The sequence below is a fragment of the Staurois parvus genome, unplaced genomic scaffold (genome assembly GCF_062004578.1).
Source record: "Staurois parvus isolate SC_StPar_1 unplaced genomic scaffold, SC_StPar_1.0 ptg001869l, whole genome shotgun sequence".
Taxonomy (NCBI): Eukaryota; Metazoa; Chordata; class Amphibia; order Anura; family Ranidae; genus Staurois; species Staurois parvus.
The window spans coordinates 245,462-267,450 of record NW_028319665.1 but is presented as its reverse complement, the minus strand read 5'-3'; the positions used below and the strand labels follow the sequence as shown (position 1 = coordinate 267,450).

At 44.0% G+C, this 21,989-nt stretch overlaps 1 protein-coding gene and 2 pseudogenes across 1 annotated transcript in view; all 3 read right to left on the bottom strand.

Moving 5' to 3' along the window:
• Positions 1-270: 270 nt before the first annotated feature.
• On the bottom strand, positions 271-2,915 carry LOC149433972 (caM kinase-like vesicle-associated protein pseudogene; annotated as a pseudogene).
• Positions 2,916-12,661: 9,746 nt separating this feature from the next.
• LOC149433961 (uncharacterized) overlaps positions 12,662-21,989 on the bottom strand; it is a 119,279-nt gene continuing 109,951 nt past the window's right edge. The window contains exon 7 of the mRNA XM_089664253.1: positions 12,662-12,903. Coding sequence (XP_089520379.1) covers positions 12,662-12,903 — 242 coding nt within the window. The remainder of the gene's footprint in view (positions 12,904-21,989) is intronic.
• LOC149433971 (caM kinase-like vesicle-associated protein pseudogene) lies at positions 17,454-20,422 on the bottom strand (annotated as a pseudogene).

The window sequence follows — 21,989 nt, the reverse complement described above, 5'->3', positions numbered from 1 at the left end:
TTAGTCATGCTTGACCGTAGAGGTGGAAGGGTTAATGGGGCAATGTGATGGGAGGTCAGTGCTGCAATTCTCTCTAGCGAGACAGTAGTGGCATCTCTGCTCCACCTTCTGCTGACCCATATGGTGGAGGAAATGTTAATGACATGGCAGAGAGGCCCGTCGTGGTGGAGGGAGAGTAAGGGGTTAATGACGGTATGCTCTGCGGTGAAAGGGTTAAGCTGGCCCTCATCCTGTTCCGTCGGGAGGGGCTGAGCGGAGATGGTGGTTTCTTCAGCTGGGGTGATGGCAGGTGACGGTGCGGGGGTAGTCTAGGCCTGGTGTCCACTCGCTGTCCATGGATGGAGATGGGGTCTTGTACTCGGTCTGTTCTGGTGCTCTCAGGCACTTCATCATGGTGGTCACCCCCAGTTTTTTTTCATTTGGCTTTTGCAATGTTCTCAATCTGCGCACACATTCCGTCCTTGATGTTTTTATTGGATGCTCGTTCCCTGAAATCCATTCATGGCTAATGGCTTCTGCAGCTTTCGCCCTCTGGTTGTGGTCCACCTCCATCAGATGGGACACCAAATCTTTGGCTTCTAGAGAAATATCATCTTAATATGGAGAGTCAAACTCGTAATCGCCATTTAGAATAGGCTCTTGTCATGACTTTTGTAATCTTCCTCCTCCATCTCATCGAACAAAGGGTTCCCAGAGAGTAGTATGTACAAAATAACTCTGATGGCCTAGCAGTCCACAGGCCGACCATATCGCTGGCCTGTTACTACCTCTGGTGCCAGGTACTTGGGTATGCCACAAGGCTCTTTGATGAGGCTTGTCTCCACTGTAGCCAAATGAAAGTCACTGACTATTTTGGATTTCTTCAATTGGTTATAATACAAGTTCTCCAACTTCGAGGTTCCTGTGCACAATACACAGTTGAGTGAAGATAGGCCACAACCTCCAGGACCTGCCGCATGACATTACTTGTATCTAAGTTATAACCCTGATCCAGGATCCAGTCAAACACTTCCTGACCTTAAGCTAGCTCCAGGAAGATGAAATGTTCCTTTATCTCAAACACATCGACCAGCTGCAGGATGTTGGGATGCTTCACCATTTGAGGATGTTGATCTAATTTTTGGCCGCCTTCCGGGCTTTGCAACTATCTCTCTTCGGGAAATGTTTGCAGATGTAGAGTTTTCCTAATATTTCTTTTGGGTTTGAAGACTTCACAGAATTCCTCAGTCTTGATGAGCTGGCACAAGTCATGTTTGTCACTGACTTCTGTGGGTTGATTGTGGTCTGATCGGCCAATGACTCTGCTCACCCAGTGATCAGGGCCAATCCCTGCAGGTTCTACTTTTTTTTTTTTTTTTTTTTTTTTTGCTGATATTTAGGTTTTAGAAGCACAGAAAAGCATTAGCTGGTGATGACAGGTCCGCTTTAGCGGTGGTGTAGAAAGGTGGAATGGAATTATGATGAATTGGAGGATGGACATGGTGGTGGTCTTTAAATTGTAGTCCAGCAGGTATCAGGAGAATGGGGGGGGGGGGAATGCTCTAACAGTGCAGCAGATCTCTAGCAACTAAAGGGTTAAAGAATAATGCTTGGCCGTAGCAGTGGAAGGGTTAATGGGGCAATGGGAGGTCAGCGCTGCAATTCTCTAGCGGGACGGTAGTGGCATGACTGCTCCATCTGCTGTTGACTCATCTGGTGGAGGAAAATATTAATGCCATGATGTCAGGCCCGTTGAGGGAGAGGAAGGGTTAAAGGCTCTGCTGTGAATAGGGTTATGGCGGTTAAGCTGGTCCTCCTCCGGTGCCATCAGGGGAAGGGCTGAGTGGAGAATGGCGTATCTTCAGCTGGGGTGCTGGCAGGTGACGGTGCGGGGGTAGTCAGTCCTGGCGTCCACTCCCTGTCAATGGATGGAGATGAGGTCTTGGACTAGGTCTGTTTATGTGCCCTCATTATGGTGGTCACCCCCACAGCTTTCTTCCATTTTTGGCTTTCGCAAAGGTGTGTGTGTGTGTGTGTGTGTGTGTGTGTGTGTGTGTGTGTGTGTGTGTGTGTGTGTGTGTGTTCTCGGTCCCTGAAATCCGTTCATGGCTAATGGCATCTGCCGCTGTCACCCTCCTGGTCCTGGTCCACCTCCATCAGATGGGACACCAAATGTTTGGCTGCTAGAGAAATATCATCCCAATATGTAGATTCAAACTCATAAACACCATGTAGAATCTTTCGGGACAGGTTCTTGTCATGACTTCCGGAATCTTCCTCCTCCAACTCATTGTAGAATGGAGGGTTCCCAGAGTGTGCATAACTGATGGCCTAGCAGTCCACAGGCCAACCATATCGCTGGTGTGCGACCACCTCCTGGGGCTAGGTACTCAGGTGTGCCACAAGACTCTTTGATGAGGCATGCTTCCACTTTAGCCAAATGAAAGTCACTGACTATTTTTGGAATTCTTCAAATGGTTATAATACAAGTAGTTCTCCAACTTGAGGTTCCTGTGCACAATACACAGTGAGTGAAGATAGGCCACAGCCTCCAGGACCTGCTCATGATGTTACTTGTGCCCTTCTGAGTAATATCCCTGATCCAGGATCCAATCAAACACTTCCCGGCCTGAAGCTAGCTCTGGGAAGATGAAATATTCCTTCTTTGTCTCAAACACATCGACGAGCTGCAGGATGTTGGGGTGCTTCACCATTTTTGAGGATGTTGATCTCATTTTTGGCTGCCTTCTGGACTTTGCGCCCATCTCTCTTCAGGAAACGTTTGCAGGTGTAGTGTTTTCCTGATTTTGTCTTTTGGCTCTGAAGAAGTCACAGAATTCCTGTCTTGGTGAGCTGGCCCAAGTCATATTGTCGCTGACTTCTGTGGGTTGATTGTAATCCTTTTTGTCACCTAACGTCACACATCCAAACAACATTGCCCACCTTAGTGTCATGGGGTCGGTGCCGGGATGAATGGCCAAGTGGTGCGATGCTGCTCTGCCCCTGATTGGCTGATGTCTCCGCTTACTCAGCAATCAGGACCAATCCTGCTGGTTCTTTTTATTTTGGTAGAAGCAGCACGTTTATTGACAAAAGCATACAACACGCTCGTAAAGGGCTGTACATTATGTTCTTTGATAGAAAAAAGAAAAAGGGGTCAACCAGCCTGAATCATCTGCCCCAGGCAGGGGTAAATACAGGGTTAAAGAGGAAAGCTACCCAGCTGTAAAGCGGAGCTATATACTCACTAGTAAGGGGTACCTCTACTTATTAATTAACCTTAGAAAAGGAAGGAGGTGTTACTGGTGGGTAGCCAGAGAGACTATCCAAAGCTCCCTTTTTTAGAATAGTTTCTGCAGGAAATCTTTAGGTAGTTTTAGAAGCACAGAAAAGCGTTAGCTGGTGATGACAGGTCCTCTTTAACGGCGGTGGTGCAGAAAGGTGGAATGGAGCTATGACAGTTTTTTTAGGATGGACATGGTATGGATCTGTACATTTAGTCCAGCAGCTATATGGAGAATGAAGGGGGGGGGGGTGATTGGAATGCTCTAACAGTGCAGTATCACTAGCAACCAAAGAGTTAACAAGAAATGCTTGAGCGTAGCAGTGGAAGGGTTAATGAGGCGATGCAATTGGAGGTCAGCGCTGCGATTTCTCTCTAGTGGGCCGGTAGTGGCATCTCTGCTCTATCTGCTGCTAACCGTATCTGGTGGAGGAAAATGTTGTTGACATCATTGCAGAGAGGCCCGTCGTGGTGGAGAAAGAAGGGTTAATGACGGTATGCTCTGCGGCGAATAGGGTTATGGCGGTTAAGCTGGTCCTCATCCGCTGCCGTCAGGGGAGGGGCTGAGCGGGGATGGCGTGTCTTCAGCTGGGGTGCTGGCAGGTGATGGTGCGGGGGTAGTCCAGGCCTTTTTGTCTGCTCCCTGTCCATGGATGGAGATGGCATCTTGGACTCTGTCCTGGTGCCCTCAGGTGCTTCATCGTGGTGGTCACCCCCACAATTTTTCTTCCATTTGGCTTTTGCAAAGTTTTTTTTCAATATGTGCACTCACTTTGTCCTTTTTTTATCGGAAGCTCGTTTCCTGAAATCCATTCATGGCTAATGGCGTCCACTGCTGTCGCCCTCTGGTCCTGGTCCACCTCTATCAGACGTGACACCAAACATTTTGGCTACTAGAGAAATATCCCAATATGGAGAGTCAAACTTTTATAATCGCCATGTAGAATCTTCCGGAACAGGTTCTTGTCATGACTTTCGGAATCTTCCTCCTCCATCTCATCGTAGAACGGAGTGTTCCCAGAGAGTAGTGTGTGCATAATAACTGATTGCCCAGCAGTCCACAGGTCGACCTTATCACTGGAGTGCGACCACCTCAGGGGCCAGGTACTCAGGTGTGCCACAAGGCTCTTTGATGAGGCTTGTCTCCACTTTAACCAAATGAAAGTCGCTGACTATTTTGGAATTCTTCAAATGGTTATAATACAAGAAGTTCTCCAACTTGAGGACCCTCTCCCTGTAATGTGAATAATACCGGGTGTTGAATATGTCAAACCTATCCAAATGATCTGATTTGGAACTTAGGGTGTTTAAGACTATTCTTAATAAACCTGTTGAATTGGATGGGGGTAAAGGCCTTTTTCTAATCACCTGCCTCTCGAAATAAGCCCCTGAGAGGAATAGCCTTCATCCAAGGTACAGTTTTTACAGAGAGGAAAAAAATGACGGTCAGGAGCCTAGGTCTAGCGGGTCCAAAAAGAGGTCAAGCTCCGGATTATAAGAATATTGTATGTATCTTTAATTTCAGTAAACAACACATGAATCAAAGCACATTAAAAAACATGATGAAAACCTCACCATTACCAGAGAGAAAAGATAGAAGAGAATGTGATGGTCGTCCAGGTGACGCCGCGCATGCTATAGTCCCAACACCAATAGAGGTTGATTAACCATATGGAATAAATATGGGAGAGAGGAGTAGTGCCAGATACAGCTATGAAAGGAGCATCTAGATCATACATAAACTATAAGGCTACATATACTGATGTCATAAACCGTAACCTGAGTTACATACAGATAATTTTGCTAATGGTAATTATGACAGATGACCAAAATTCAATGTTGAGATATAGATGAATTATCTGGAACGTCCTCACAGCTATATATATGAGGCTGAGTATAGATATTTCTCCAGGTATAGCCTAGTATGTCCCATAGTGACCGGGCTTTATTTGGATTTCCAAGATTGATTTGCACACTGTGTGATGTAAAGGTAATGTTCCAAAGAAAGTAAATGATGGCAATCTATTTGATGGCTATAATGCCATGTACTTTGCTTCATACAGCCAATGCTGAACACTCCGGCAACCACAACACACATTTCAGTAAGAGATCAACTCATGGATCATAGAGTGATGGCACAGATCCCCCAGTTTCCAGCCTATATATGTAGTGTACTTTATGTATCCTTTCAACAGTCACATCATAAATGTATATGCATGCTAAACACCAGCCTATAGATAAACCAGCATATGTAGAGGGTTTGGTCAGATAACAAGATGGTTTCAAACCTGCCACCAAACTGGTATGGATCTGGTTGCATTGAGTTCTTTGATAACTCGTGGTGGTTTCCAGGTGTAGCTCGTTCATCATAGATAAAATGTTACCCAGGTAGGTATGAAGCCTAGTCCTGCTGGTAAAGTTGTGTGTATAATGCTGTGTTTTTAGGTACATACAATAGACTTCTGCAGAGTATGCATCAGAGCGTCTGAGTCCGCTTAGTAGAGCGGTATACAGTGGATGGAAGCTAGGCAGAGTGTGCAGCGAAGCGGCTGGGCCCGACTCCTCGGCTGATGGGATCAGGTAAGGTGCTGTGGATACTTGCGGTAAACAGTGTTTGAAAATGCCGGTCCGGGGGACTGCGCATGCACCGGCATCACCTGGAAGTGACGTAACGTGTTTCACCCACCGAGTCACTTGGGCTTCTTCAGATGCTGGCAGCCATGTTTTTGGAGTCTTTATACTAGATAAGACTGGCCAACAGTGAGATCTCAACCAGTAATTTACTGATGACTGACATGGACAGACACCAATTACATTCAAGAAGACGTGTTACACACAGACGTGAATTTATAAAATAGAGGGGACACAAGCCTATTTTTAATCATATACACCCAACTGAAGCTTGGGACTCAAGCTTATATACCGTATTTTCCGGCGTATAAGACGACCCCCTACTTTTCCTGTTAAAATGTAGGGTTTGGGCTATACTCGCCATATAAGACTACCCCTCTACCAACCAATCACGGCAAGCGATGTACCAGTATTTTCTGTGCACACTGTGCACAAAGCCTGCTTGGATTGGGTGGGTCAGCTCTCCCTGCCTGCCCAGCCCTCCATGTCTCCAAGATCTGAGAACTGCCACAGTTATTATATTATAATTCATATTTAATGTTAATTACCGTATTTCATAAAGGGGTCAATTACACAAGGTACTGCCTAGCTGACGCTTCTGCGCATGTCTTCGGCAGCAGTAGACGATCGCTGATCACCATTCCTCGCAGAACTGCATGAGATGTCGGATGCAGCAGTGCTCGATTGAGCTTGACTGAAACTGTGATATGCAGAGAAGGGATACACATCGGGTAGCGGCAAGAAGACGCTTCTGCGCATGTCACAGTTTCAGTCAAGCTCAATCGAGCACTGAACGGCTGCATCAGACGTCTCATGCAGTTCTGCGAGGAATGGTGATCAGCGATCGTCTACTGCTGCCGAAGACATGCGCAGAAGCGTCAGCTCGGAAGTACAGGTATGGTTTCAGCACAACACCCGGCGTATAAGACGACCCCCGACTTTGTAGAAGATTTCCAGGGGGTAAAAAGTCATCTTATACGCCGGAAAATACGGTAAATAACCATCACCAATTATATTGAAAAAAGAGGTGAATGGGGGTGTATAATGGGGCACACACAGCAATGGTGATTAAATCTATGAAGGACTTTAAGAAAATAAATATGAATTGAAACAGTTATTAAATTATAAATATAATGAAAAAAAGGGATTTAAATAATGGAGTATATGGCAATCATATATCAAATCAGTTTTTACAGAATCTAGTGAATTGGCCTTTTGGGAACATTCTTTATCCAAGCTAGATAGAGGCAATTATGATGGTACAGGTTTGAATTACCTGATGCAGGCTTGAAGCTAATTTTGGAGATAATAGAACCTTCTTTGTATCTAAAAATACCAAAGTGGAGCTGGACATGTATGAAACAGAGGCCCAATTCATTGTCTTTAAAATACTCTACAAAGAAACCTGAAGGAGCCATTTTTTAATTATGTTGTCTATGTATTGGCCATAAAACACTACATGGTCAGCAAAAGGGTTGTTTCTCCAGATACAGAGCTTCTTCTTCTAACCCAATTGCTAGCGTATTTAAGAAGTGAAGACTCTGGTAAAATACCAACTTCAAGTCCCTCCACTTGCATGTAGATTGTGGGAAGTGGATATGAAATGGCACAATGTCAAGAATGGCATCAATGACCTGTATGGACACAGTGAGCTGTCAGGTCACTAATAATGCCAGATGTGCTCTGGAAGGAGTTTTGTCCCAAGATGTAAATGGTAGCAAGGAACGACATGGCCATGGCAAATAATTTTTTCCTTTTTTTTTTTTTTTTATAAGGCTGTAGAGATGCATACCCATTCACTTCTTCTCTCTTCAGGCAGAATCTGTGACTGTCAAAGCCCCAGAGGCTTTCCAAATATGCACAGTGTGAAAAATGCCTTGTTTTGGCAATGGTGGGGCTGAGGGGGCAGCTTTGTAGGCCTCTTCCCCCACCTCAGCAGACAGGGCTGCATGGGGCATGGCTACTGCATCCACCATCACATCCTGGATGTGATGGATATCAGTATCTTGTATCCTTTCCAAGCATGTCTTCTGTTGGAAGTTCTGTGGTTTGCAAATGCAGGGCTGAGAAACAACTTCAGCTTTCAGTGACCTCTTCAGACAAGGCTGCAACTACCACAGTTGCTGAATACCCGTCCTCCATATTCACCTGTGCACACATGGATAAAATAGTCCCGTGTTCGGCACAAATACACGCACAAGACACTTTCTTATTCCAGATGGGAACTTGTTCTTTCATGGAAGGTATTGCTGGCTGGATACCAGAGGATTCATACAGGAGAAGCCATTTAAATGTTCAGAATGCAGTAAGTGCTTCATACAGAAGTAGACTTACTCAACACCAGAGGGTTCACACAGGAGAAAAGCCGAACTCTTGTCTTAATTACGAGCAATTTTTTCATGTCTTCCAATTTTTTGTCACTGCAGAATATACAAATACGTATGACGTTTGGTACAGAACAGTGACCATTATCCATGAGCATATCGTGTAATTGTAAAAATTTAAAATTGCCTTGTACAGAGCTTCCTGGTAATCTGAAGAAAAAGCTTATATGTTGGTGTCCCAAAGACACATACATTAATGTATTTCAAAATATACATTTTTTTATTCAAGTTAGATAAAAAAATTCACAAATACAAATATTACAATCATGGAGAACATTTCCCTTGGCAACAATATAAAAATATATCTAATACCCCAGTCCGGCGGCAAGTACAATACAAGAACACAGACTCCAACCTTTTTATTATGACCCTCTACATGAGCAGCTTCTTCAGAAGGCAGAAATGGAGGTATAATTTTATAGATGGATCTAAACAGACATAGTAAAACAATAGTAACAACAACCTGATACACAAAACGTGGATTAGTAAATGCCAGACTGAGCCATAAGGCTTACCCACCACTTGAGTCAGCTTCCCAGTGAGTTTTTCCATTGTCAATGTTCAGCTTAAATTAACTGTATTCGACCTAGAGCTTATCCTTGATATATAAAATGGAATATAAAGTAGTGTTCGGGGACCTGACATGATACCGTTTTACACATCTAACACTTTTTTGACTTCTGTAGTTGCTTTTAGTGTAGAGAAACAACTATTGGAGACACAAATTTAGGAAACTATGTGGGTATCCCTAGTCTGAGTGTACACAAGTGATCCTGAATGAAGACCAGCCCTGGGACAGCTGTAATGTATTTCCTAATGATCCTCTGTCAAAAATAGTAAATCTCTTCTGGTTCTTTTGCTTGAAGACAAATCTTATATCCTTTAATTTCTTTCCAGAATTTGATTAATGCTCATTTGCGTCTTCATGTTGCGTTTTTACTCTATTGACTGTACTTCATACTCCATAAAACGGCGGCTGGGTGTGAACTTGACTCGTAATATTCAAAATGTCACTTTCCTAAATGGGGTAATCAACACTGCCCTTACAAATCAAACATTTCATATTACATCTACTTGCCATATTTATTTCTTATGAATTAATTAAATTCCTTCAGAGTTCCTTTTTTATATGACAAGCACATCATCGATGTATCTGTGCCATAAGATAATGGAACTGAATAACTCGCTCTCGCACCCCTTCCACCAGGCACAGACTGACATGAGATGGGGCACAGCATGTTCTCATCGCAACACCCTACGCCTTAAGGGTAATGGGAAAATGTTAAATGCTAAAACCTTTCAATATATAGTCAAATTCAATATGGTCCAGGAGCTCTAGCATGATCTCATTGTAAAGACAGCTTCAAAGTCCACATTCAGGAAGGGGAACAAGGGAAGGTGCCCGTAAGTGCAGAATTGAAACTCCAATTTATTAGGCAAGTGATATACACACTCAACATTGAAGTAAAAGGATTGCTTGTCAGAAGACACAAGTCCTTGTCTGTCTAGGGTCCCGCTGGAGTCCACGGATGGTATGTGGAGAAGTGCTTAAAACGCTGACCAGATACTGGAGGTCATAAAGCCCGCCTCGAACGCAATTGCGGACAGATGTGACGTCACTGGGGAGGGATCAGTGCAACAGAAGGCAGGCTACACACTCAGAGCTCTCCGGCTCCTTCTACAGTCCAGGGGGTCATACCCTTGTGTCTATATATAAAGGAAGTGACATAGCGAAATCCTGTGGGACAACAAGGATCTGCAAGCCATACCATTTTTCTAAAACCATAATTATACACTGAAATAAGTACAATAAAAGGTGATATGAAAGGGAATAGTATGTACTGTACTATAGGGTATAGAAATCCAGCTAACACTGGTGACCAACAAAATATATACCTAGTTTTAAAAATGTATAAAGCGTAAGACCTCTTTATTACATGTAGCCATTATAAGATGCAAATTATTTTGAGACATTCTCATCTAATGTATAGTTACAGTAATGTCTTAGAGGAAAAAGTCCCATAGACCTTAAGGGTTCATATCGCAGAATAACAATTCTGAGACCATTAGGGTACTGGTAAAAAAAAAAAAAGAAATGGAGATAAGATTGGTGGTAATACCATTTTAGAGGAACATACAAAAGTAAAACACACGTACGTGTGTGTACAGTACATTTTTTCTACAAAGGAAAGAAATTCTTCAAGTAAAACATCAAGGGGCTGAGCGGGGATGGCTCTTCTAAAGCTGTGGTGCTGGCAGGTGACTGTGCGGGGGTAGTCAGACCTAGCATCCGCTCTCTGCTCATAGATGGAGATGAGGTCTTGGTCTGTTCTGGTGCCCTCAGGCACTTCATCTTTTGTGGTCACCCACATAGCTTTTTTTTTCCATTTGGCTTTCGCAAAGTTCTTAATCTACGCACACATTTTATCCGATGTCCATTCCCTAAAATAAATTTCATAGCTAATGGTGTCCACCTGTCGCCCTCAGGTCCTGGTCCACCTCCATCAGGCGGGGCACCAAATCTATGGAGAGTCAAACTCATCGCCATGTAGAATCTTCCGGAACAGGTTCTTGTCATGACTTTTGTAATCTTCCTCCATCTCTTTGTAGAACCCTCGGAGGGTTTCCAGAGTATGTGTGCATAGTAACGCTGATGGCCCAGCAGTCCACTGGCCGACCATATCGCTGGCGTGCGACTGTAAGCCGTGTACCGGGGTGGGCTCCCCAAGATACAGTGAAGTCACGAACGAGAAAAGCAACCCCAAAACCAGCTTTTGCCACAACAGAATTTTACTTAGATGTGGCAAATAAACACAAACACAAATGCAGGAATATACAATAAATTCACATACACCCAGCCCAAAGGCTGAGACCCTTGTGCTGCATAGCACAGCGCCTTCTGATTGGATGAAGGTAGAAAGTGAAGTAATTTACCTACTGGTGGGCACAACTAAGCTGCCACACCTTACCTGTTATTACCCTACAGAGCAGGAATCAGTGTATGGGTGTACGGTATGGGCTAGCCTGCGGTGCAGCACAACAGCTTACAATCTTACACAAATCTACAGTATTCCCCCTCCCATAACTGGTCCTGTAGCACGTGCCTGAGTATTCCTTCTGAGCAAAACACCAGTCTGGCTTGAGTTTGTAGGATTTTATCAGCTCTCCAATGTGAAATGTCGCTTTTAAGTTATGAAGTCCGTCCAATGATCAGTAATAACACTTGTGGCCTGAAACAGACCCTAACTATAGGCCTGGGCTCAGTCTCTAGGCGCCAACACTGAAATGAGGTGCGTGCACGATCTTACCGACCCGGGTCTGCTTTTCATCTGCTGGTGACTCTGAACAGAACAAATGTCTCTCCAACAAGCATGCGGTATCGCAGTGTATGTTGCTTTTTGTTTCTCTGCTCTCATCAGCATTCCTGGCAGAAATCTTCCCTTCTCTGAACAGGATCAGGGTCTTGGACACAATCAGCTTCACTTAGCTGCAGCTCTGGTTACTCAGGGATGCGCTCACACCTGGATGACATCAGATTCTCTGCTCACACGGCTCCTTCATTCACCATCCTCCAAACATGGCTTTCTCTCTCCTCTTCCTGTTCTCTAAACTGAGTGAAAACCCCACCTCTTCATAAATATAGAAATATCTATGCAGTCTGAGGCTGTTCGGAAAACAGTGGCATCTTGTGGCTAAACCGCAGAATGTCAGTCCAGTACATTTTAGTTCACACAGTGTTCAAACAATGAGAGCTGTTTCCCCATCTCACACAACCACCTCTGGGGCCAGGTACTCAGGTGTGCCACAAGGCTCTTTTGATGAGGCTTGTCTCCAATTTAGCCAAATGAAAGTCACTGACTATTTTGGAATTTTCAAATGGTTATAATACAAGTAGTTCTCCAACTTGAAGTTCTTGTGTACAATACACAGTGAGTGAAGATAGGCCACAGCCTCCAGGACCTGCCATATGACGTCACCTGTATCCTTCTCTGAGTAATAACCCTGAGTGTGGTGCGATGCTGTGCTGCCCCTGATTGGCCGATTTTTATTCTGCTCACCAAGTGATCAGGACCAATCCTGGTTCTCAACACTGGATACAAAAGTTTCAATAAGTTTTTATAAATAAAATATATAATTTTATATTGACCAAAAAATTACTGTGAGCATCTGAATCGTGTTCTCTGAGCAATTCACCAACTATGTCGGGCGCCAGGCACCCCTTTAATTGTTTGTCATAGCTGGTAAAGGTTACTTTGACTGGAGGTCTTTTTTTTATATGAAGCTAAGTTTTTTTTTTTTCTTTCTTTTTTTTTTTGTTTGGAATTATTATACAGGATTTATGTAGCGCCAACAGTTTGCTTGGCTCTTTACAATATAACTGCCACTAGATCTCCAGAACCACTCCAGAGAGTCCAGTGTTATCTCCAGACTCATTTTCTTCTTGGTCCTTTCCAATCAGTCCTCTGTCATCTCCAGAGCCCTCTCCTCCTTGGTCCTTTCCAATCAGTCCTCTGTCATCTCCAGAGCCCTCTCCTCCTTGGTCCTTTCCAATCAGTCCTCTGTCATCTCCAGAGCCCTCTCCTCCTTGGTCCTTTCCAGTCTGTCCAACATCTCCAGAACCATGTTCTTCTATGACTTCATTATTGGTACCAGGATCTGTTAGGTCACAGTCATTACTAGCGCATATGATGGGACTTTCCGAGGGAGATGCTGGCCAAGATAAAACTTGAGATGCAACACAAGGCGATGAGCAGAATGACCTTCATTCTGATGGCAAGCTGTGAGTTCAGGTAAGTAATGTGGCATGGTTCTAGAGCGGGAACCATACATTTTGGTCTTTGCTTACAACCCATGAAACTAACACGCAATTCTGTGCATGGCTGAACTTTGCAGTTTTTTGTTCTTCAAAGCCTCTGTACTCTCCATACGTGACTGTCACCCTCAAGTGACTAAAATGTTATCTATCCCTTACCTTTTTTATAGAAGTTTACCATGTTTCTTTTTTCGGGTGGGTTTGATTGACAGCACATACTGTATATATTCAATATGTTATCACTTTCTATATTCACTTTTTTTAATTAAAATAGCATTTTTTTTATATTTAATTTTTTACTCCCTAAGGCTCACGGGTGTCAAACTGGCAGCCCTCCAGCTGTGGCCAAACTAAAAGTCCCATGAGGCATTGCAATATTGACAGTTACAAGCATGAATCCCAAAGGCAGAGGCATGATGGGACTTGTAGTTTCACTGAGGGCTTCCAGTTTGACACACCTGCCCTAAAGATATGGTTTAAAATCATGCAGAGATCTATTTCTATTATACGGAAAATCTAATTTAAATATTTAACTATTTCTTTTTTAATTTTATGAATGGTGTATAGCTGCATGCCAGGTGCATGGTCAACCATTTCACTTTGCACTGTTCATATGAAAAAAATCACATCTGATTACTGTGTGAATTTGTAATAGTTCCAGAATTTCATAATAAGGGGGTGTCTGTATTTGTGAGTGCTGGACTTTTGTCTTTTATTTTATTAGGAAGTGTATTTTGTGCTTGGTGTCTTACTTTTTACAAATCTGTAATCCCAGGAATTCTCCCGAGATTACAGCCTTGTTTTCACAGTTCTCAAGCATTCTGAGCATTTGTAGATGGCTTCCCTTCTGAAGAGCAGCGACCTACAAAGCTTCATAAACCGCGTAACGTAACCGTCCCAGTCTGAGCTGAGTACTTCCCTTTTTTTAGAATACTGCTTCCCCGTCTGAACACAAACCACAGCCGACCATACAAAACTAGATGACGCCAGTCTTGAAGTAAACCAGGAGGTAGACTAGTTTATTTGAACACAGATACAAGATATATACACTCGGGACAAATCCCCCCCCCCGCATAATGACACCGGGCGGGGTAATTACATTTTAGTAAGGAGACACACAGATATTCAAACTCCACTCCAGCAGACAGTCCCATTACTGGGGAGGTCTGCTGGAGACAACCCCTCACTAAGCTAATACACAATCACATCCCATAATAGTTTGCTCCCAAGCAAGACACACAATAGACCAACAGGATGCAACATAACACCAAACAATCCACAACCCCCACCCCACCTATCTCCTAGACATGTCTACACAATATTAGGACAGATCACCCTGTACCCCTAACAGGCACAGGGTGATTTACACAGAGGGATATGGGGAGCTGAGACGGGTCTCCTCACCTTTCCCAAGTGAGCTGTTCCATGGGCCCCCCACCCAAAGTTACTGCCGTCACAAACCGGTTCTCAGATTAGCAATTGGCAATCTGATCAGCGGTGATTTTATCGCTGCTTCATAAACGGACACCTCTATGGAAAAATACTGAACGTTTCTCTGTGGCAGAGTCTTTGAAATCTCTCACAGGAGGGATCCCATCAAGGATCCACACCCAGAGCCCTACAGTGCAACCCCCATGCATGTTTTAATTTTAAAATTGAGGGGTGCACTATGACCAATATTAGAGTCTTCGATCGGTCTGTGTTTACCAAAACAGGCCCTAGCAGTGCGTATAGCACAACCCACATAGAAGCCCCTAGGGACCCGTGAGACCGTAGATTACATCTGAGAAACAAGAATAGGAGAATTCTCATTTGGGTAAAGTTTTTTCCAGTGCTATCTTGAAAATGCTTTTTATCTGGGATTCACACATGGGCTCATCTTACACTGGGTTTTCCTACACTGGTACATTGCATTTAAGTGGCAGAAAGTCCTAAAAAAAACAAGTGGACTTTCTTGGTACTGTAAGCTTGCTGGGGGCTATGCTATATTAGTATTGGGAGCTCTTCTCAGACAAGCTAAGGTTTCTTAAGGAAGGACCGGTCCTGATTTGGGATCTTTTTTTTGTAGCATGCTTCTGTGGCATAAAATGTCAAACCTATCCAAATGATCTGATTTGAAACTCTTAGGGTGTGTGGAAGACCAATCTTCATAAACTTGTTGAATTAGATGGGGGTAAAAGCCTTTTTTCTAATCACCTGCATCTCAAAATAAGCCCCTGAGAAGAATAGCCTTCATCCAAGGTACAGTTTTTACAGAATCTAGTGAATTGGCCTTTTGGGAACATTCTTTATCCAAGCTGCATAGAGGCAACTATGATGGTACAGGTATGAATTACCTGATTTTGTAGGCTTGAAGCAAATTTTGGAGATAATAGAACCTTCTTTTGGATCTAAAAATACCAAAGAAGTGGAGCTGGACATGTGTGAAAGAGGCCCAATTCATTGTCTTTAGAGTACTCTACAAAGAAACTGGAGGAGAGCCATTCTTTGATTTTTGTCTATGTATTGGCCGTAAAAAAAAACTACATGGGCAGCAAAAGGGTTGATTCTTCAGATAAGGCGCTCCTTCCACCAACCCGTGTGTGAAAGACGCCCAATTAATTGTCTTTAGAGTACTCTACAATGAAACTGGAGGAGAGCCATTCTTTGGTTGTATTGGCCATAAAAAAAACTACATGGGCAGCAAAAGGGTTTTCTCCAGATACGGAGCTCCTTCCACCAACCCATGGGTAAGGTTGGTGTAACAGGGCGTAAAAGATGCGCTATTGGTGGTGCCCCGGATCTGTGGAAAATAGTTGTGCTCCAGGGAAAATTTTAGTGTCTTCCATGAACTGGACCTGGGAAGGATGGAGATGGGTTTAATGAACCAAAAAGTGACCTCATGAGGTACGGATGTATATAAAGAATTTTACATCCAATGAAAACCTACAGAACAATGGCTCCCAACGTAATTTCAGAGTACATCAAGGAGTTGTAATGAATGATGTATATAATGGCAAGGACTGAACAGTAGATTGTAGAAAATAAGCAATACATTGTGATAACCCATGGGTGATACTCTGCATGGAGGCCACGATTGGCTTTCCTGGAGGAAAAATAGAATTTTTGTGTACTTTTTGCAAGATAGTAAAAGTATGGATGGTTGAAGTAGTCCGTGTACAGAAAAGAATATTCCCTTGTGTTTAACATTGACTACCCCAGTGTCTAATAGACTTTTGAGTTCCCTGTTAGTGTTTTGCTCAAGGTGTCTTTTTCGGTGAGTTTGAGATAGTTGGCTTGGTCAGAAGCTGGTATGTTTTTATGATGTAATATGTCTTGTAGAACAACCAGCCTGAATCATCTGCCCCAGGCAGTGGTAAATGTGGAGTTCGAGTAAAGAAGCCTGCCCGTGTATATACAGTACAAGAGATTCCTCCCAGCCTTTAAGTGGACCTGTATACTCGCTAGTAAAGGGGACCTCTACTTATTTATCTTAGAAAGGAAGGAGGTGTTACTGGGGGGATGGCCAGAGAATACTATCAAAGGTTCTCTTTAAATTTTCTGCAGGAAATAGGTAGTTTTAAAAGCACAGAAAAGCATTAGCTGGTGATGACAGGTCCTCTTTAGTGGCTGTGGTGCAAAAAGGTGGAATGGAGTTATGAAGTTTAGGATGAACATAGTGGTGATCTTTACATTTTTAGTCCTGCAGCTATCAGGAGAATGGGGGGGGGGGATGCTCTAACAGTGTAGTAGATCTCTAGCAACTAAATGGTTAGTCATGCTTGACTGTAGCAGTGGAAGGGTTAATGGGGCGATGTGATGGGAGGTCAGTGCTGCAATTCTCTCTAGCGAGACAGTAGTGGCATCTCTGCTCCACCTTCTGCTGACCCATATGGTGGAGGAAATGTTAATGACATGGCAGAGAGGCCTGTCGTGGTGGAGGGAGAGTAAGGGGTTAATGACTGTATGCTCTGCGGTGAAAGGGTTAAGGCGGTTAAGCTGGCCCTCATCCTGTTCCGTCGGGAGGGGCTGAGCGGAGATGACTGTTTCTTTAGCTGGGGTGCTGGCAGGTGACTGTGCGGGGGTAGTCCTGGCCTAGTGTCCACTCGCTGTCCATGGATGGAGATGGGGTCTTGTACTCTGTCTGTTCTGGTGCTCTCAGGCACTTCATCATGGTGATCACCCCCAGTTTTTTTTTGCAAAGTTCTTCTCAATCTGCACACACATTCTGTCCTTGATGTTTTTTTATTGGATGCTCATTCCCTGAAATTTATTCATGGCTAATGGCGTCTGTCGCTTTTGCCCTCCTGGTCCACCTCCATCAGACGGGACACCAAATCTTTTGGCTGCTAGAGAAATATCATCTTAATATGGAGAGTCAAACTCACAATCGCCATGTAGAATAGGCTCTTGTCACGACTTTCGTCATCTTCCTCCTCTGAACGTAGAACGGAGGGTTCCCAGAGAGTAGTGTGTACAAAATAACTCCGATGGCCTAGCTGTCCACAGGCCAACCATATCGCTGGCCTGTTACTACTTCTGGTGCCAGGTACTCAGCTATGCCACAAGGCTCTTTGATGAGGCTTGTCTCCACTTTAGCCAAATGATAGTCACTGATGACTATTTTGGAATTCTTAAAATAGTTATAATACAACAAGTTCTCCAACTTGTAGGTTCCTGTGCACAATACACGGTGAGTGAAGATAGGCCACAGCATCCAGGACCTGCCGCATGACATTACTTGTATCTGTCTGAGTTATAACCCTGATCCAGTCCAACACTTCCTGGCCTGAAGCTAGCTCCAGGAAGATGAAATATTCCTTTATCTCAAACACATCGACCAGCTGCAGAATATTGGGGTGCTTCACCATTTTGAGGATGTTGATCTAATTTTTGGCCGCCTTCCGGACTTTGCGACCATCTCTCTTCAGGAAACGTTTGCAGATGTAGTTTTCCTGATTTTTTTTTTTTCTTTTGGGTTTGAAGACTTCACAGAATTCCTCAGTCTTGGTGAGCTGGCCCAAGTCATGTTTGTCACTGACTTCTGTGGGTTGATTGTGGTCTGATCGGCTGCTGACTCTGCTCACCCAGTGATCATGACCAATCCTGCTGGTACTTTTTTTTTTTTTTTTTTTTTTTTGGGAGCAGTACATTTTTATTGAAAAAAGGATACAACACACACTAAAGGTCTGTACATTATCTGCCCTGATAGGAAGAAAAAAGGGGGCAACCAGCCTGAATCATGTGCCCCAGGCAAGGATAAATACAGAGTTCAAGAAGAGGAAAGAAGCCCAGGCATTAAGCAGATCTGTATACTCGATAGTAAAGGGGACCTCTACTTAATCTTAGAATGGAAGGAGGTTTTACTGGGGGGTGGCCAGAGAACTTTGCAAAGCTCCTTTTTTTTTTTTTTTCTTTTTTTTTTGAAGTTTTTTTGCTGAAAATATATTTAGGTAGTTTTAGAAGCACAGAAAAGCATTAGCTGGTGATGACAGGTCCGCTTTAGCGGTGGTGGTGCAGGAAGATGGAATGGAGTTACTACAAAGTGTAGGATGGACATGGTGGTGATCTTTACATTTAGTCCAGCAGCTATCAGGAGAATGGGGGGGAGGGGAGTGATCTAACAGTGCAGTAGATGTCTAGCAACTAAAAAGTCATGCTTGACCGTCGTGGTGGAAGGGTTAATGGGATGATGGGAGGTCAGCGCTGCAATTCACTCTAACGGGACGGTAGTGGCATCTCTGCTCCACCATCTGCTGCTGACCCATCTGGTGGAAGAAAATGTTAATGACATGGCAGTGGCCCTTCGTGGTGGAGGGAGAGGAGGGGTTAATGGTATTGTGACGGAGGGTGGGCAAGACGAGACATAACACACACAAGGCAGTTAGCAAACGCTTAAAGCTTTATTAAAACAGAAGTCACTCAATGGGGAGTAGTGCAGAGAGCGAGCCCAAAATACTTTGTAATTCATCCCCGGTGGGCAAAGTTAAAGTCTCTACAGAAGTTTGTAATTCAACAGGGAGGTAAGAAGCAGTTTATAGACAGGTCAGATAACACAGGAGAAGCATACACTCACGCAGAGCCGATGGGATAGTCCCAGATAGAGCGGCTCAGGCAGAGCTGGTGTGGTAAGCTCAGGCAAAGTTGACAGTGTTTCAGGCAGGGCTGATGTAGCTTCTGGGGTCCCTCTTACTCCAATGGGGCTCAAGCAGAGCCTGGGCCACTACAGTGCAGCTGGACCCCTCAGTGGCTGCACAGCAGAATGGCTCTTTTGGAGAGACCAGCTCTGACCTCTTAAACCCCCTGAGCAGGACCAGAGGTGGAGGGGGGTCATTAGCAGGATGACAATGGAGGGACTGCCTTAATTGAGTTTAGGGACATTTTGGATGACAATGGAGAGAATGGACAGTAATTGAATTTGTAGCTGTAAACAGGACGACAGTGGGGAGGATATATTTAGGCAAAAGACTGGTTGGACTGGATGGACAAGGAAACACAATTGAATTTGCAGCTGTAAACAGGATAACAATGGGGAGAATACATTAATACAAAAGTAAGGCACTAATTAGGGATGTAGGACATCTGGGCACAAGACAGGATGGACATAATTGGATTTGTAGCTGTAAGCAGGATAACAATGGGGAGATTACACGAATTGAATTTTGTGGGACCTTTTTGTGGAGTTAATTACAGCTAGGGGCCTTTGGCACACAGGAGTAGAATACTAATTGGAGGATGCTCTTCCTATGGCCAGGAGGGATTAAAGGAAAAGGAATTCATAACTGGGCTGGCACAGAACTCATGACACTCCAGATCATTAATCAGGAATTAATAATTGGCCGGTCCCCTATACCGTGACAGGTATTATCTGCGGTGAATAGGGTTACGGCATCAGATGAGGACCAGCTTAACCACTGTCATGGGAGGGGCTGAGCGGGGATGGAGTTTCTTCAGCTGGGGTGCTGGCAGGTGATGGCACTTCATCATGGTGGACACCCCCACAGCTTTCTTCCATTTAGCGTTTGCGAAGTTCTCAATCTGCGCACACACTTCCTTTTGGATTTCAGGGAACGCTGCATCCAATAAAAACATCATTCATGTCTAATGGCATCCACCACTGTCACCCTTCTGGTTGTGGTCCACCTCGATCAGATGAGACACCAAATCTTTGGCTGATAGAGAAATATCATCCCAATATGGAGAGTCAAACTCATCACCATGTAGAATCTTTCGGAACAGGTTCTTGCCATGACTTTCATAATCTTGCTCCTCCATCTCATCGGGGAATGGAGAGTTCCCAGAGTGTAGTGTACAAAATAACTCCGATGGCCCAGCATTCCACAGGCCGACCATATCGCTGGCATGTGACTACCTCTGGGGCCAGGTACTCGGGTGTGCCACAAGGCTCTTTGATGAGGCTTGTCTGTTTGCCAAATGCAAGTCACTGACTATTTTGGAATTCTTCAAACGTTTATAATACAACAAATTCTCCAAATTGAGGCTCCGTTGCACAATACACAGTGAGTGAAGATAGGCCACAACCTCCTGGATCTGCCGAAATGACGTTACTTGTGTTCTTCTGTGAGTAATAACCCTTATTCAGGATACAGTCAAACATTTCCTGGCCTTAAGCTAGCTCCAGAAAGACAAAATATTCCTTTTTTTGTCTCAAACACACTGACCAGCTGCAGGATGTTGGGGTGCTTCACTATTTTGATCTAATTTTTGGCCGCCTTCCAGACTTTGCACCCATCTCTCTTCAGGAAACATTTTGCAGGTGAAGTTTTCCTGATTTGTCTTTGGTTCCTGTGTCTTGATAAGCTGGCCAAAGTCATGTTTGTCGCTGACTTCTGTGGGTTGATTGTAATCCTTTTTGTCACCTAACGTTATACATCTAAACTACATTACTTGCCTTAGTGTCGTGGGGTCTGTGCCAGGAAGAATGGCTGAATGTGGTGATGCTGTGCTGACCCTGATCGGTCTGTCTCCACTCGTCCTGCGATCAGGACCAATCCTGCTGGTTATTCATTTTGTTTTTTTATTTTATTTTTTTTTTATTGGGACAAGCACCAAGTTTATTGAAAGCAAAGCATACCACACACGGTAAAGGTCTGTACATTATGTGCCCCAATAGGAAAAAGGGGGGCAACCAGCCTGAATCATCTGCCCCAGGCAGGGGTAAATACAGGGTTGAAGAAGAGGAAAGAAGCCCAGCCATAAAGTGGACCTGTATAATCACTAGTAAGGGGTACCTTTTTTTACTTATTGATTATAATACAATCTTAGAAAGGAGGTGTTACTGGGGGGTGGCCAGAGAGAAGACTATCCAAGGCTCTCTTTAGAAAAGTTTCTGCAGGAAATATTTAGGTAGTATTTAGAAGCACAGAAAAGCATTAGCTGGTGATGACAGGTCCGTTGTAGCGATGTAGAAAGGTGGAATGGAGATATGAAGTAGAGGATGGACATGATGGTGATCTTTACAATTAGTTCAGTAGCTATCAGAGTGTGGGGGGAAGGGGAGGGGAATGATCTAACAGTGCAGTTTCTCTAGCAGCTAAAGGGTTAAAGAATAATGCTTGACCGTAGCGGTGGAAGGGTTAATAGGGCGTAGTGATGGGAGGTCAGCAATTTTATTTTTCGATCGGTCTTCTGTGTTTACCAAAACAGGCCCTAACAGTGCATATAGTACAACCCACATAGAACCCCCTAGGGACCCGTGAGACCGTAGATGACATCTGAGAAACAAAAACAAATAGAATTCTCAATTGGGTAAAGTTTTCCAGTACTATCTTGAAAATGCTTTTGTCTGGGATTCACACATGGGCACATCTTACACTGGGTTTTCTCACACTAGTACAGTCCGTTTAATTGGCAGAAAGTTGCCAAAATTGACAAGTGGACTTTCTTGGTACTGTAAGCT